The sequence below is a fragment of the Cicer arietinum genome, chromosome 4, assembly GCF_000331145.2.
Source record: "Cicer arietinum cultivar CDC Frontier isolate Library 1 chromosome 4, Cicar.CDCFrontier_v2.0, whole genome shotgun sequence".
NCBI classification, from domain to species: Eukaryota; Viridiplantae; Streptophyta; class Magnoliopsida; order Fabales; family Fabaceae; genus Cicer; species Cicer arietinum.
Window position 1 is genome coordinate 53,218,739 of NC_021163.2, and position 17,644 is coordinate 53,236,382.

At 25.9% G+C, this 17,644-nt stretch overlaps 2 protein-coding genes across 4 annotated transcripts; both read right to left on the reverse strand.

The window, feature by feature from the left end:
* Positions 1-2,156: 2,156 nt before the first annotated feature.
* LOC101498848 (B3 domain-containing protein LOC_Os12g40080-like) lies at positions 2,157-5,306 on the reverse strand. Of its 2 annotated transcripts, none has more exons than XM_004498156.4 (5): positions 5,081-5,306; positions 4,040-4,526; positions 3,795-3,922; positions 2,876-3,156; positions 2,157-2,355 (listed from the first exon to the last, which is right to left on the reverse strand). In XM_004498156.4, exons 1-4 carry the CDS (start codon positions 5,156-5,158, stop codon positions 2,878-2,880), a joined length of 972 nt encoding a protein of 323 aa, XP_004498213.1. In that variant the 5' UTR covers positions 5,159-5,306; the 3' UTR covers positions 2,157-2,355; positions 2,876-2,877. The 2 variants fall into 2 exon arrangements, with proteins under 2 accessions (XP_004498213.1, XP_012570553.1); XM_012715099.3 differs by having other exon boundaries at positions 3,795-3,928.
* Positions 5,307-13,501: 8,195 nt separating this feature from the next.
* Positions 13,502-17,266, reverse strand: LOC101507403 (B3 domain-containing transcription factor VRN1-like). Of its 2 annotated transcripts, XM_073368014.1 has the most exons (6): positions 17,118-17,266; positions 16,080-16,551; positions 15,819-15,979; positions 15,435-15,690; positions 14,901-14,964; positions 13,502-13,871 (listed from the first exon to the last, which is right to left on the reverse strand). In XM_073368014.1, the coding sequence occupies exons 1-5, from the start codon at positions 17,208-17,210 to the stop codon at positions 14,930-14,932; spliced, it is 1,017 nt and encodes a 338-aa protein (XP_073224115.1). In that variant the 5' UTR covers positions 17,211-17,266; the 3' UTR covers positions 13,502-13,871; positions 14,901-14,929. The 2 variants fall into 2 exon arrangements, with proteins under 2 accessions (XP_073224115.1, XP_027189947.2); XM_027334146.2 differs by lacking the exon at positions 14,901-14,964.
* Between the last annotated feature and the right edge of the window lie 378 nt (positions 17,267-17,644).

Below are 17,644 nucleotides of genomic sequence, written 5' to 3' on the forward strand. Positions count from 1 at the left end.
CCAAAACTTTCATGTTTCACACATATTAATAAATTAGTTATAATTACTAAAATATCATTTGGTATTATAAGGTCAATGCTAACAAATGTAATGTCTTGAAGGCATTTTTTTAAGGAACCAAATATATAAAAATTCAATTAAAAATTTATTGATATTTTTATTTTTCATCTCTTTGAAAGTTTAACAAGCAAAACTTCCATTTATGGTTCCTTAACAAGTGCTCTGTAAAACCTGATAATAATTATCACATTAAATTTGCTTTGGAACTATGGGTTCATTTTCGAAAATGGAAGAATTAATAAAACGATGTTTTGGGAACAAAAATATTAAATAGAGTCGAATTTGATGACTTTTGTTTATATTTGTAAGTAATAAATCATCAAAAAATTTGCTTATAAATAAGGTCAGGAGAGTATATAGCCGTACGCGAATTATTCATATTAAATATATAACCAATTTTTCTTAATATTTGTGAACAGATTACAAAAGTCTGATAACCAATGACCAATAAAGTATTTATTCAATTTGAAAATAAAATTTGTAGAAATCAAATTTATAATTTAAATTGTAAAATATAAAAAAGATAATATTTATTTTTTTCATGCAATTATTATTAATTAATCAATTCATACCCCACTACCGGGTTTGATTATAAAGATATTGAATTTGAGTAGTTGTTTCAAATAAAACTGATAATAATAATAATAATAATAATAATAATAATAATAATAATAATAATAATAATAATAATAATAATAATAATAATAATAATAATAATAATAATAATAATAATAACTTTCACACTCTAAAAAAATACAATTAGAAAATATTTTTGAATTGAACAAGTGTTTTTATCTATAAACTCTAAAAATAACATTGATTTTTTATGATCTTCTTCTTCTTCAGCCTTGAGTATCTATTTATAAATAAAATTAAGGCTTCAATTTAGTCCTTTTTTAATTCTGAATTATATCTTCATTCTTAGCTTTGTAAACAATAATGTTATTCAAAAATAATTCTGAACAAGATGTTTCTTGATAATATGTTCTTTAGTCAATTGTTTATTTTTGAATTCAATCGAATCAGTTCTTCTAGATTGATTTTGTTCAGATTGAATTTGTAAATTCTTCATATTGATTATGTTTAGATTTAGTTTGTAAATTCTTTAAATTGATATTGTTCATATTTTGTTGTAGATAAATCTTGACAAAATCTTCTTACACATAATTCATATATTTTTGTGATAAATCTTAATCGAATCTTCTTCAAATGTTGACCATATCTTCTTTTCAACTTGGTCAAAGATTTTCTTCAATCATAAATCAGAATTAAACCTTATTTTAGATTATTTTTTTCAAAAACATTTGATTTTATCTTCTTTTTAACTTAATCAAAGATTTTATTCAATAATAAATTTGAATCAAATCTTATTTCAGACTTCAAAAATATTTGACCATATCTTTTTTTATACTATGTGAAGCCAAATATATTGTTCTCATAAAATATTTTTGTTAATATCAAAACTCTAAATATAAAACCAATATGATTCTAAGAGATATGTCACTTAAAACTGATGATTAGAGAAGTAAAAAAAGAGAAAAAGATTGGCACCACTCAATAGCACTCTTAAATCGGTATATTTGTACTTAATCATTTTAATTTATAATATTTTTTATTTTAATTTAACAATTTTTAAGAAGTTATTTAATTAAAAACTAAAAAAATTCAACTTTTTATTTATTTATTTATTTATTTATTTATTTATTTATTTATTTATTTATTTATTTCTTTGTCATATTACTTCATTTATATTAGTTACTAGGGGAAATATATTTTCCTCCCCTAAAATCTCATTAAATGACACTCACTATCATACCTTTTAAAATTGAAGCGAAAATTCAAAAATTGTCATATAATAAATGACATGAATAAATATAAGCATAGAAAAAGAAGAAAAAAAAATTGAGATAATTTTTTTAATGAGTATAGGAGAGTTGAGTGTTTTTTAAAATTAGAGGCAGTGTTAGTGACATCGAAAGTAACTCAGGGGAGATAAATGCAACTTTCCCTAATTATTATATCTCTATGAGATTATTATCACAACTCAATCAAGTATCTTAATAGTTGGTTGATATTGTCAAGCATATAGTCTATAATGAGGTTCAACACACACAATAAACGGAGGCGAAGATATATTCAGATACATAGTTTGAAACGAGAAATAAAAGGTAACTTCAATTACAAGGTTTTGTTCATCGACTATTTCCAATAGAGAATAGAGAAGTATCACCCTCTTTCTAGTCACAACCTTTCACAAATTCAAGCCAACCTTCTAATGTTGTTTATTTCTATACCCTGCACAAACACAATTAATTCATGAATATTTTTTTTTAAAACAACCAATACTATCATATGAGTAATAGAATTTAATTTTCATGTATTGATAGTATAAAAAGGTTTACACAATCAACAAATCGTGATCAATCATGTAAGTGACTTTATATGTAGATGGTAAGGCCTTAAGTTCTATGTTATCCATTTTCTTTGCTAAACAACAATGACATGAGAGTATATTTTTATTTTTTAAAATTAAATTTCATGTGTGTGTGTCTAGGTGTTAAAAAATTAGTCAACATCAATGATAATCCAATCAAAATCAAATGATGCTGATTTTTGTAAAAATGATAAAGTTAAGGGAGTGAAATTTGCTATTTTTAAAATCTGGGGATAAAGTAGTTGGATTGTGAACTTGAAAGGCCTAAAAGAAGTGCATGTTAGTAAAAAAAATAAATCTTAGAAATATGTGTGTAAAATATTTTAAAAACTAAGAAGATAAATGACGTATTTGATTGGATGAATGTGTAAAATAAATTACCTTCATTCAAAATAGGGAGTGGTGATTTCCTTTTCTAGAGAGAAAATAACAACTTGGAATGAAACTGTTCCTTTGATTTTGTTTAGAATGAAAACACAAACATCACCATATTTCACATTATTGTGATGACGAAATTTATTCCAACCACCACTAAGTGTAAATTGATCATTTCTAGTGAGCTTCAAGTCAACATTCCATGTTCTGTTTTGGTCAACAAAAATTGTAGCATTTCTTCCTTCCATTCTGTGTAGATGTATTTTTGAAAAATCTCTTGGTATGACCTGTTTTTGATTATTGGTTTTCACATAAAAAAATTTCAGTAACATAACTTAAACATATACAAAATGGCTAAATGGATGCAATTGCTAACTTTCAATACACATGCATTTTGAGTCCAAAAAAAAAAATTACACATGTAGTAAAAAAAAATTGTTTTTATAGTTCCTGCAAAAATAAATCTTTATTTTTGGTATTTTGTTTTTAATCATGCAAAATTTATTCATCATAGAATTGGTCGCTATAATATGTTGAATATTATACTTTAGTCCCTTTAATTAAAGACTACAATGTTATTTTCAATGATAAAAACAAAAAATAATATATTTATTAAAAACAAAAGTCAAAAGTGTATATTCAAAGAGATTAAAAACAAATAATAAAACTAAATAATAATATATTAATTTGCATCAACTAAAAGTATATTTAGAATATTATAAGTCTAACGAATAAATTGAACTTAAGTGATTAATAAATTTTAGTTAAAAATAAATTATTCATAAAAGTTCGAGTTTAAATATTGTAGAACAATGGATAAATTAAAAAGAGTATTATAAGTCTAGCTCTATTTTCATAACATTCACATCTATATAATATAATGAATAATTATTAATGAAAGTGATCAAATAAAATAGTTTGTTACCAAGAGATCTCTCTCAATGTATGTCTTGTGGATCACACATATAAAGAAGTCCTTCTCACAACTGAATTCATTCTTCACTTTCTCATGCAAAATTCTACTTCTCTTAAGAATATTATCGCAGCTACTTCCTGCCACCAATTGAATTGAGTAATTGACCAAAAAAATAATTAATTAGCAATACCACAAAAAAGGAAGAAAAATAAATAAATAAACATAACAAGAAGAAAGATTAAAAAAAAACCAACCATTGTCCATATGCTTAGAATTATAAAATCTTGCATGTGCTAGGACTTTGCTCTTCTCATGCTTACATTCCTTTTGTTCTTTTGAGATTATTTTCACCTTCTTATAAATTTTAGAAGACGATGATGGAGATTTTGGTCTTTTACGCCGCGACGATGAAGGATCCTCAATTATTTCGAGAGAATAATCACTTTCATCAACATCTTCACATTTTTCACTAGTTTCTCTTAAAGGATATGTTATTTCTAAGCCACATTTATCGAATACAATCACATTAAAGTGCGAATTTTCTTGGTATTTAAACACAACAAATTGTGAATCACTCAAAGATAAATAATTTGCAAATTCTTTCCAACCTTTGCAAAAACAAACATCATAATCACAAGTTTTCTCCCATAAAACTTCCCATTGAGTCATATTTGGAAGCCTTAGAGTAATAGGATTTGTTATTCCTTGCCAATGCTTCATCACAAAACTTTGTGGCACTTTCTGTCACATATATGCAATATTAATACAACAATCATATTTTATTATGATTTATAAAAAGAATAAAGAATAAAATAAAAAAGAGCATTTTTGTTATGAAAGTGAGACTTAGAAAAAGAAAATTCATAACTATATATATGTGTGGTTTCTATGTTAAAGTTATATAAAAAAAATAATCTATATATACTCGTTCAACTACACTCCAACAATCACAATTTCTCATCAATAAACATATTTCAATACTAAAAATATCAATAATAAAAGAAAAATAATTTCTCATCAAAAGATTTTCATAACAAAAGATATATTTTAATACAAAAAATATCAATAATAAAGAAAACAATTTCTTAACACTACATCCATCAAAGCTATGGATGATTAATATGTGTGCCATTTTAGTGTAACCTTAAAAGTGTGACAAAAACAATTAAGTAAATTTATATGAAGTTGTAAACTATATATTACCGCAACTACTTTATAATCCTAATTTTGCAATTCAATTTTAGAGTGTGAAAAAATTAAATTAAAAAAAAAAAAACAGAACAAAAAAGTGTTACCAGTTTTCCTTCTTGAATGCTTTTTTGAAGAATAACCTTGAAAAAGTGGACACCATGATCAAATTGTTGAGAAGACATAGTTGAATCTTCTAAGGAACAAAACTTAGTAGAGTGTTTCAATGAAAAAGAGGGTATGATAAATCAATTCAAAATTACACACGAAGTTATAATAGGTGCCTCACGGTTCCAAAACAATGATAACCTAAAAATGTCACTATATTTTGGTTTTGTTTTTTACAACAATTTATTTTGGTTTTATTGGTCAATGGATAAATAATGGGTGGATAGGAAAAATCAATCAATAAGATAATTTATAGCTACGGCAATCAAGGAGAATTCAGTTTAAATTTATTTTTTGTTGAGAAATATCCTCTTAAATCAAATCAAATATCGAATCTATAATATTCCTTTTTGCCAAATATAATATGTTTCTTTAGTACGTTCTCTCTCTCTGCTACTAAGTCACAATCATGCCTTTTTTGTCAAAACAAAAACTCAAATCATAGCAAATCTCTATCTCTGAAAGAGTATAATGAATATATAGGTGTATACATCAATTTTTTCCTTTTCAATATATCAATTGCATTTGCATTTGTTACATTTTCTCCAAGTTATTGGGTAAAATATGTGAATGATAATTTTTTTAACGGATTAAAGAAAGAAATAGGCCAAATCGATCAATAATAGTCTAACTTATAAGGCAGTTAAGGGTTTTTTAAATTTCTACTAAGCTAAAAATGTCAAGTTTCACCGGAAAAAAAAAAATAAGAATTTTAGTCCTACCAAGCATATATAATTAAATATAAATAATTTTTATTAATGCTATTATTAAAATATAAAGTTTTATTTTTTGTTAAATCATTAATTTGGTAATATATATGAAATTTTAACATAGTGTTCTACATCAATGTTTTACATATTTAAAGGTATTATTAAAAAATATAATTGAATTGTGATCTAATATAATATTAAATACTCTAAAATACTGTATTAGATGTCAAAATAAAATTTAAGTTGATTAACCTATTAACTTCTCCATCTATTTATAAAAGCCTACATGGCAATTAGTGTAGACTTTCGAAAATAATAATAAAATTAATAATGTTATTAACACAAGATTAGATACAAATACAATATTACATAAAATACAATTTAAGTCAAAGCATTGAATTTTTGTCTAACTTTTATATTCCAATAACATAAATATAAATCTAATTAAATGAGTTCATAGACTTTTAAACAAACTTTCAATAGATTGGCCCTTAAAAATTGACTATTGAGTATTGACTGACAATATATAAATAATATATATATATATATATATATATATATATATATATATATATTATATAGAGAGAGGGAGAGAAATAGCATATATGGTGAGAATTAATATTTATTGTGAGAAACGAAAATTATCAATAATAACCATTAGATTTAATTTAAGGCAGAAGTTTAAATTATTTACTAAAGATGATATTGAATTGTATCTTCAGCCAATAACTCTTCGATACTACTAAATTTATTTTCTTTCCATTTTCGTAATAATTCGAATTAGAAATTCATACACGTACTTGTGCGATAAGATTATTTTAGGATTTTATATTTATATTTTTTTGACTCAAAGATTTTATTTTTATTAACCATGCGTTTTTATTGATTACCAAAATAAGAAATTTTCTTTGCTTCCAAGAGGTGAGTTGGGCAACATTTGGTTAATATGTGCCACAAGAATTACTTGTCTTAAAAAATTAGTTCAGATGGAAGAGACAAATTGAAACAGATGAAGAGACAAATTTATTTTTATTAAAACAAAACAATGCTTGAAGAATAATTTTTATTTTGGTAAATAATAAAAACGTAGGTTTAATAAAACTAAAATCTTTGAGTCAAAAAAATATAAAAATAAGAAGTTTTTAATTCAAGTCATTACGAAAATAGAAATAAAATAAATTTAGAGATATTGTAGTATATAATATATAATAATTATTAGATGGGAATACAATCACATAACATATTTAGTTAATAATTTAATCTTGTGTTCATTAAATTTAATAGTTGTTATTGATAGTTCAAATTTCTCACAATAAATATTAATTCTTGTGAGTTTAAATATACGTGTTTCGAATAAGACTATTTTTAGTGAAGAGAATCTATAAGTAAAAACAGCTTAAATATATAATTGGTCCCTACAAATATGCATTTTTTTTTTAATCTTAAGACTTCCTTGAGGACCACACATGTCATAGGACTTTGTTGTGTCACATTAGCTTATCATGTTGGCATATTATGTTTAAAGGAGTTGTTAATGTCTTAAAATGTTTATTATATTATTGGAGACTAAGCTTGAATCCTGAGGATGATTAGATTGATATTAATTTGTTCACCACAAATTTCAACAACGAAATTTCTTTAACGATGAGAGAATTATAAAATCTCAAATTTTACAAAAGACTATTTAATTAATTAAAATACTATTTTACCGAGTTAATTTTATATTTAAAGTGTTTTAGGATATATGTTGATAACTATTATTATTAATTCTCTTTATACGTGTGTTTGCTATAATGTGGTGATTTTATAGATATTTATTTTAGTGATTAAAATTATATTTGTTTATTTATTTATTTATGTTAAGGAAAAATAATATTATGCTAAAATGAATATTTTGGAGAAAAAGTCTCTAGTGTCGATGCATTACACCTTTGTTTTTTACTTTTGCATATTTATTCGGCCTATCATTGTTATTAAATTGGGCTTTTCTTTTGTAGCTACACCTGCGAGTTGTTGATTACACCTTCATTTCTGCCTAAAAACAAATTAGACTCCCCAGTATTGGACCTTATATGTTTTACTCATGCACTTCTGTACATCTGATATCTACATCCCTTCATCTGCAATTAAAAAAATAATACAAAAATTGATGACAACAACGCTAAAAGCAAAACGCAGTCTCTCCCCCTCCCGCATTCAAACACTATCTTAAATGATCTCTCATTTAGCCACAGGAATGCACAAAACCTTGGCTTTTCAGACAAAATCCACCATTGAACTTATTTTTGTTGAGACAAAATCTCAATTTAATATTTTGCTGAAAACAAACAAAAAATTAATTAAGAATGCTAATTATGATTCTAAATGTTACGTTAATTTGTGATTTTGAGTGTATTAATTTAAAGATAGGATTTTAACAAAGCAAAGAAATCAGCATAAAAAGGCAAGAAATTGAAAAGACAAGAATGGAGAACATTCTTAACAAAATCGGGAAAACAGATAATGTTCTCCAGTTTCATGAATGATCATCACAAATCCAAAATCAATCAATCTCCACTAGTTAAAAGAAGTTTAGCCTCTAGATTTTACATATATATCATCAGCATTTGGCAAGGAACAAACTGAGATGATCGGATTCAAAGAAACTACTCGAATCACAAAGAGAGAAGATCACGAATTAGCAAGACCAAACATATATGAACCTTTTCCAGCTTAACTGTCAAGAATGAAGAACATTCTTGACAACATTTTGATCATTCTCCAGCATGTTGACAATAATCTCCAGCATTTTAACATTAATCTTCAGCATGCTAGCATCATTCTCCAACATGTTAAACATTAATCTCCAGAATGATAACATCAATCTGCATAATGTTCAGACCAGTCTCCAGAACGATAATCAGTCTCCAGAATTTTCAACATCATTCTCAAGCAGATTGTCATCATTCTCCAAGTTGTTTTGGCATAATCAAATCTTCATATCGAAGCAATATCATCAACAAATATATTTGAGGTATAAAGGATCATAAACACAAAAATAATATGATCAAGAACAAAGAAAAACACCCAGTCAAACAGATTTCACAAAGTGTTCAAAGGCTAGAATATTTGTATTCATATATATTGGTTTTGGTCAAAACTAACAGAGCACTACCAACAGTTCTTTTGACCATTATTAAATATCCTAAAATCCTATAAAAGAAAGGTCAAAGCTCAAGAAAAAATCAAAGCTTCAAGTACTAAGCAATTCATTACTCATTTCAATCATACTTGAATTTCTTTCACTCACATACATTGAATCAATTCTGATTTTTCCCATTCGATTCCTAGAATCATTCTTGTGTATGTCTCTGTCAAAGAATCATAATTCAAATAAGTGTTGAGCCTTCTCAGATTCTAACTAAACAATCTCATCATTCTTGTAAAACTCGAACTATAAGAGTTTAGTATAGTTTGGGTAGATTGTAAGAAATCCTATCAAGGTTGATAGGTGACTTGATTGAACTCCTTTCTGGGTGGAAATGTTTTAACTTTGTAACAGATCAAGATTGATCTAAGCTAGGTGTTGTAAAATCAAAAAGGTTCTTTGTTTTAAACACTTAATGGAAAATCTCACGGTTATGAGGTCTGGATGTAACCCGGGTTGGGTGAACAAAGATATATCCTTGTGTGGTATCTCTTCCCTTATCTATTTACTTTCAGTTTGATTGATTATCAAGTTAAATACATAAATTGAATTATCGATTTTAACCAACCAAGAGCGTTCTCCATTTTCAAGTTAAAACCAAGAACGTTCTCCGTTTTCTGTTTTCACAACCAAGATCAATCTTGAGTTATTTTCTTAAGCTTTTAACATGAATTTTTAAAATGGTGAATTTACAATTCAAACCCCCATTTCTTGCAAGTTGACATTGCTACTTCAATTTCTTGCCTCGCATTGTGGCTCCATTTAGTCGTAAACAACCGTTTTTCATCCCTTGGAAGATTGTTTTTGGGATATTTTTGAAATTACTTTCGTCTTTTAAAAAATGGACATCATTTTTAGATTCCTCTTGCTGACACCTTTAAGAAGCACAACTCATTTGCATTTTTTTATGAAGTTGAAGTTAGATCTTGTCAACTATCTAGCACGCCGGTGAGACCTTTTCTGATAATTTGTTTCACGTCTTATACTTCTAATATTCTTATTGTTTAAATATGTATTTGGTCCTTGCAGTTATAACTTTTTTTTTATTTTGATCTTCGTAAATTTTTTTATTTGATTAACATCCTTGCAAATATTGTTTCATTTTAAATAGTCATTTCATCTAATTTCTGTTACAAAAATTGTAATACTGTTAAAACATAACCATCTTTTAACAAACAAATAAATAAATATAATTGAATTATAACATTTTTTAATCTCAAATTAACCTCAAATGTTTTAGTCTTCTTCCTTTAAAAAAATCTAAATTGCGCCTTCTTTGATTTTGTAATTATTTAAACATATTTTAATTAATTATGTAACAATGATTTTTATGTTCCGCGTAAATTATCATCCATGTTTGGTTGACTATGCAAATTCGTCGATACTTTTGGACTTGTTTGTTGCGCATTGTCGATATGTCATGGTTTCTAAAAAATTATTTTGATCCTTATATCATTCAAAAGTGTCAAACAGATGTAAGGGATGAGAAACAATTTGAATTGATGAATATAATATATTGTGAAACGAACAGAAAAACCACATTTCCGAGAAGCTCACTACATACGACAGTAGATCTTTGAGCGATAAATTAATTAATGTGAAAATGTGAGAATTATGAGATTAAAATTTGAAATAGAAATGTTTATAAGGTGTTGATTGATTTACTTTTCTATAATTGTGTGGTATTTGATATTGGATATCATTGTTATATAGGATGGTGAATGAATTTCATGTTTATGCTTGATTTGATGAGATTTTATGATATGATGATAAATCTTGAATGCATTGTGTGACATAACAATATATGATAATGGTGATGATTGATAATTGAGATGGTCACAAACTGTGATGAGTATGTTGATGTCACGCCATAGTTAATGAAATAGTAATGATTCTAATTTGTGCTAAAGATAATGTTTTTAGTGGCATAGTCTAGGCTAACGATGGGATAAAATAGATGTTGAAGTCTTAAAGGTATTTGTAAAGGAACCAAAAATTTAAAAATTCAGTTAAAAATTTATTGATACTTGTATTTTCATCTCTTTGACAATCAGCAAAGTTCTTGATATCACGTTCTTCATCGGGTATGGCTGAAGAACGTAGCCGCATATTGGTCGTCAACCTCAAAACTTTACAATACTTCCATAAGATCGAAACATTGACAAAATGCAAGTATCTCTCGTCTCGAACCTCTTCGAACTACATGCAATATTTGTCTAAAATCAACACCCAATAAAATTGGAATTCCACCAAATGGTTTTTGTTTGTTGAATACTCCATCAAACGAATTATGTCGCACATTGGTCTATCGATTGTCTCAAAGCAATATTTGTTCATCATTGGTGTTTCATCTCATATAATCAATTTGGTCTGTCTAAATAGTTTAGTCTTGTCATCTCTTTTATTAGCACCACATATAGACTCTTTGTTAATCTCCAAAGGAATATTTAATGTAGAGTTGTATGACCGTCTGGTAGTAACAATGATGCAATGTCACTTTAAGGACTATGAATCCTTGTGAAGTTTCACTAGAATAAAACATTTTAGTTTTATCAAATATATATAAATAATTTTTATTTTATGAAAATATTAAGTTTTTTTAAAAAATCATAAATTTTGTAATATTTATGAAATTTCAATATAGTGTTCTACATCAATGTTTTACATATCTAAAGATACTATTATAAAATATAATTAAAATGTAATTTAATATAATGTTTAATACTCTAAAATATTATATTAGATATCACAATAGAACTTAAATTCAATGATATTTTAATTTGTTCATTTATTTACAAAGGCCTAAACGGTGACTAGTAGATTTTTATAAAATAATTATGAAATAGGTTTTTAAACTGACTTTCAAGTCTTACTAAAAAAATTTATAATTACTACCATTTAACATTTACAACTTATAATTATCAAATTTTTTATATATTATGAATCAAATGTTTATTGGTTCAAACGTCTATTTTTATATCGGCGTACATATGTTGACTCTAGGATTAACTTTACAGTGAGTTGTTTCATTTAATAATTCAGTATCAATACGAATGTTATTAATTCAACTGTCAAATCAAAAGTTCTTATTGAGTAGATCAATTTCACAAATTTTTATAAAATTTTAAAACTATTTGATACTTTATTAAATGATTTTAAATGAACATATAACAAGCTTTTAAAAAATATGAGTAAATATCAATGAATAGATTATATAGCTATAAATTTTGAATTTATATAAAATTTTGTGTGTTTGATTATTAATATATTATATCAATAATTAGCTGTTAGATTAGTGAAATTTATCATTTATATTGAGTTATTAAGCAAAGTAACTCTAATTGATCCTCATGCATATGAGAAGGGATCAAACTACATTCGAAGAGTTACATTCATTCAATAATATCGTGTTTAACTAACGTTTTTCAAAATCGACCGATAAATTAAAAATACATATCAAATAGATCTATAAAATTTAACATTAATTAATAATCATTTTTTACATGTCATCATAATACATTAAGATCAACGTTAATGATGTAATATGAAGTAAACAAACACTTTTAACATCATGGAAAAGACAAATATTAAGAGAAAGAAAAGCACATTGATTTGTTTTTCTATAAATGTGATTAATCGAGATTCGTCAATGAGCGAGGGTGGTTGGGAATGGATGACACTTCACAAAGAAGATGATGGATAAAAGCACTCGAAGATGAAGCTTTATGAACAAAATCTACCACACTTGGAATCAATCTGAAAAATAACCCATAACAATAAAAGATCCAAAGCTAATTTGACAACCAACCGGAGAGGCAAAAGTTATGCCCCAACAGAATTGCAATATCACAATCTATTATAGAAGCCTTTAATAAAACAACCATATGAACAAATCCTACTTTAAAGAGAATGAGTATGTCTCATTCACTTTTAAACAATTTGGAGCTCCAAACAACATCAATATTATTTAGTTTGTGCACTTATATGATTAGTAACAATATTATGAACATTTTGATTCTAAATGAATGAGATTGGTTCCTTGACATTTAAAAAAATTTCAATCGATAGAGGTGGAAATAAGGCAGGCCGACCGCAGAGGTTTACTATCTAATCTACATCAAGTCTAGGTCGTATCTGACATTTTTTTAAATAGACAAGGTCAAAACTTCTAAAAAAAATCTATTTAATTAAAAAGATCATATTACATACAACATAATAAATATTTTAGGCTTATTATACAACACTATTTAAATAAATATGAAAAATATTTTTTTACTATTATAACTATTATATTAAATTTTAATATTTTTGTTAGATATTCAACTTTTAGTAATTTACGCATATTAACCTTCTTTAATTTTTGACATATTTAAATATATTATTATAAAATAAAATTGAAGTAACATGTATATAAAGTCATATTTTTGACATATTTTGTCATATTTACACATATTAACCTTCTAATTTAGCCCATCCTATTTACAACCATAGATACAGCTTGGTGAGAAAATACTACAGCATTCCTAGCGTTCCAAATTCATACCAGGTCACACCCAAAAAAATGTAATTTTCTTTTTCTTAACCAAAACTGTTGAAAATATGTTACTATCAAGCCAATTGTACATTCACATATTGATGAAGGAATTATACTCGTAAGGATCAATGACTTTACTCCATAAATTCTTCACACCAACTGTCAAGCACAGATTTCCCATATAATCATACCACAGTCTTAAATATAATTTCAATTTCTAAAAAATATTTATCAAATTGTAACATCACATTTTGCTCCTTTTTATCCAAGTACTTTCTAACGAAGGTAATGGTTACATGCTGCATAAAGTAAAAGTTTAACAGTTAATCTAAAGTATAACAACTTGTTCAATAGCATAATACACAAAATTTATAACATTTAATTTATCTATATTATGATTATAAAAGTTTTTTTTACTTTATAATATCAGTCAATTACAATCATTAAATCATTCAAAATATCTGACCTTAACCATAATTATTTATAAAGTCTTACCAATTAATTTCAATTTTCTATTACGGTATTATTTTTATATTAGATAGAATGCACCCTTTGATTTGGCAATATTTTGTGTTTGAAAGAGGGATATTTTGAGTTGACCTTATCAGCTTCGTCTGAGTTACCGCTTGTGATATAGCCACAAAACCACTTAGTATTTTTAATCTCACTTTACAATTTCTTTCATGACATGGGATACACAAAGGTAAGATTTCTTCTATGGAAAGAGATTTTTGTTTCTTTTAAATTTTTTTTCAAAGTTCAAATAATATAACTCTACACAGTACAATTTTCTTTTAAAAGAGACCTTAGATACTAATGATGTCCAATGAGAATATTCTTCGAAAATATTAAATGTTAATTGGGTACTCTTTGAAGGATGGTTGAACCAATATTTCGATCAATGTTAATTTGATAAAATAAAAAAAATGATTGTTTTGATTAAAATTCAACTTATTTAAAATCGACATCTATCAAATAATTGCTCTAATCGTAATGATGAAAAAAACTATCAAATTATATCTTAAAAGAGTATCGTTGATTATTATGAGTTTTGTCTCAACAATAATTAACTTTAAGCACTTTCTATGATAGACAATGTACACTAGAATTTTCATCATAACAAATGCATTATTAAGAAAAAATATAATTAACTTAATAATATTACATTTTATCAATTGAACTAATATTTAACGACTATTTTTAATTCTTTAATATTTATATGGTGAACACTTGTCAGGAAAACCGGATAATATAATTAATTATATTATATAAGAAATCCATTAAATAGTGGGCAATTACTGGAAAGGAACTAAGGTAGTAAGATTTACCTTCCTTGGTAAAAATAGTTTGACTTTCATTATCCATATATGTGTTTGTCTTCAAGAAATGATTCTAAAGGGAATAAATAAAGAGCAACCATTATTTTCCAGATCAAACAAAGTATTTAAGTCTCTATGAATTTTAAAGTTTTACTTTTATCTTTTATAAAAATATTATTTATTAATTTCAAAAAATATTTCAAGTTTGTCTTAATCTGTTTTTAAGTCAAATCATATTTATTATATAAATTTATTTTCATGCATGTTTAGAATATTACAAGAATATATTTCACAAAAATTTAAAATTTTTAAAAACTGAATGAATTAAATATGAGTGTTTAAATGTCAAAAATCTGAATGATAAACATGAATTGACTCGAAGAAAAGAACAAAAAACAAAACTAAAAACTTATTTAGAATTAAAAATAAATAATTGTTTTATAAAGACTATAAACAAAACAATTAAATTTTATACTGACTAAAAATTTATTTAATTAAAAAAAACTTAGTTGATTTGAAAGAAAAACCTAGTTGATCAATTACCTTTGGGTGGAGAAGAATGTGGTTGTTCTTCATCTCGAAAGATAAGTACTTTCAAAGTAAGGGCTTGGCTTTTGGTCAACTCAAAAAGACACACATCCCCATTTTCCAACTTATTATCTTCTACAAATTTCCTCCATCCAACTTTAATTTTTCCATAAGAGTATCTAGCATGCCAAGTCCTCCCATCCAAGAGTTGAAGGAGAATATCACTTTGCTTTTTCTTCAAATAATTTATTGAAAATTGTGATGGGACATACTATATTTGAATTATTTGTTACAAGTAAGAAAATCAAAAAAGAAAGAAAAAGAACAATTAGTTATGTATACTTTTTGGCTTCAAACAAAAGATATTAATTGATAAAAACAAATTAATCAAAGACTCACCAAGGAATAGTAATAAAGATATGAAGGTTTGATGACCATAATGAAAGAAGGATTTTTAGATTTGAAGCTTCTAGCTCTATTTAATGCTTCATTCATTTTATAAATTAATTGTTCTTGCTCGTGCTCCATTTTTAGGCATTCAGTGCCACCATCCATATCCTCTAAGAAAAAATGAACAAAGATAGAAGTTTATGAAAAATAAGATCTCAAAATCACCATTGAATAAATGAAAACAAAAAAAATAATAATAATAAATTATACCACTAGCTTGGACATGAGGCATAGGCAAAGTTTGTAAATTGGAGCTTGTTCCAACACCTTCCCTTGTTTCAGTTTTCAATTTCTTATGTGGTTGAGAACATGGTAGAATTGGTGATTTTAGTCTAGACTTCTCGAATGAATTAGGTGGCTTATCCCAAATTTCAACGTTGTTGTCACTATTTTGTTCAAGGTTATGTTGAGTACCATGAACATTATATTCAATTTCAAGGGTACTTTTGTCAAATATGTGAACATCAAATTGAGAGGTTTCTTTTTCTTCACATTGAAAGAACATCATGTGACCATGATCAAGTGAATAATGTTTAGCAAATTCCATCCAACCTTTGTGAAACCAAATATCACCATCTTTTTTTGTCAAATATATTTTCCATTTTTTGCCATCTGGAGTCTTGAGAAATATTGGATTTGATGTATCATTGCCATGTTTCTTTGTAAAACTGTTTGGAATTCTCTGCATTGAATGGAACTTTATGTTAAAAGATATATTAGTATATATAATGAAATTCATTCATTACCTTATAAAATGTAAAAACTCAAATTGTTGCCTATAGTATTTTGAAATTACAAAATTGTCCTTATATATTACAATGTTGACTCGCCTTTAAAAAAAATCATTTTTAAACTACTTGTTATTTTCACTTACTTTTGCTGCTCTATTCAAACAAATAATTTTAGAAATGAAGAACTTTATATATTTATTCAAACAAAAAAGAAATATAAAAAATATAAAATATCCAATTAAAGTATTGAATATTTTTACTATAAGTTCCAAAAATATTTATTGCAAATTGAGAGCCCAGCTTAAAATTAAGAAAAAGAATGTAAATCCAAATTTCATGCTTGAGAAGAAACAGATGAAAAATTTTTCAAACACAAAAGTGGAGAAGCCAAAACTCACCCGGATTCTTCCATGCTATACTACTTATAACATAACAATACTTTCTATATATCTACAATAAGTGAAAATTCTAACAAAAAAAAAAACAAACGAGAAAGTAAAAATTTAGTAATACTTACAAGCTTTCCATCTTGAAGAGTTGTTGAAGTTATAACTTTAAAGAAACGAATAATAGAAGGGTGAGAATGCTTAGTTTGCTGGTTGCAACTCATTGATGATGTTGATTGGCACTCTAGCTACATTCACATCAAATATGCCAACCCAAACAACTTCCATACAGAAGTGAAGAGTTAGGTTGTGGTGTATTAATGAATAAATAATACTTATTAGTAATTAAACCCACAACCCATCACCGATGCTGGCACATTTTCCAGGAATAATTAAAACAAAATATTCTTTTTAGGTAGTAAGATGAACTATATTAAATGTTTCAACTCCACTATTTAAGTCATCTTTTTTGAATTCCAGTGAATAAATTGGGTGATCATATCATAAAGAAATTGGTTGTGTTGAAAAAAGTTAGAGATAATTATCTAAATAATATAAAATATTTTTCTCTTTGTGTGCATATAAATGGTCAAATAAAAAATATAATTTTACATAGTAAAAATAATTGACAGAAAATTAAATACGAGACAAATACAAT

Bases quoted from the DNA above. Each gene is read 5' to 3' on its own strand.
- LOC101498848 (XM_012715099.3), bottom strand. From the start codon at position 5,158: ATGTCTTCTCAACAATTTGATCATGGTGTCCACTTTTTCAAGGTTATT. The intron at 4,527-5,080 runs GTAACACTTTTT...TATATGTGACAG, and splicing joins GCATTCAAGAAGGAAAACTG to AAAGTGCCACAAAGTTTTGT. The intron at 3,157-3,794 runs GTAACAAACTAT...AATCAAAAACAG, and splicing joins ACATTGAGAGAGATCTCTTG to GTCATACCAAGAGATTTTTC.
- LOC101507403 (XM_073368014.1), bottom strand. From the start codon at position 17,210: ATGAGTTGCAACCAGCAAACTAAGCATTCTCACCCTTCTATTATTCGT. The intron at 15,980-16,079 runs GTATAATTTATT...ATTTTTTCTTAG, and splicing joins GCCTCATGTCCAAGCTAGTG to AGGATATGGATGGTGGCACT. The intron at 14,965-15,434 runs GTAATTGATCAA...TATTCCCTTTAG, and splicing joins ACATTCTTCTCCACCCAAAG to AATCATTTCTTGAAGACAAA.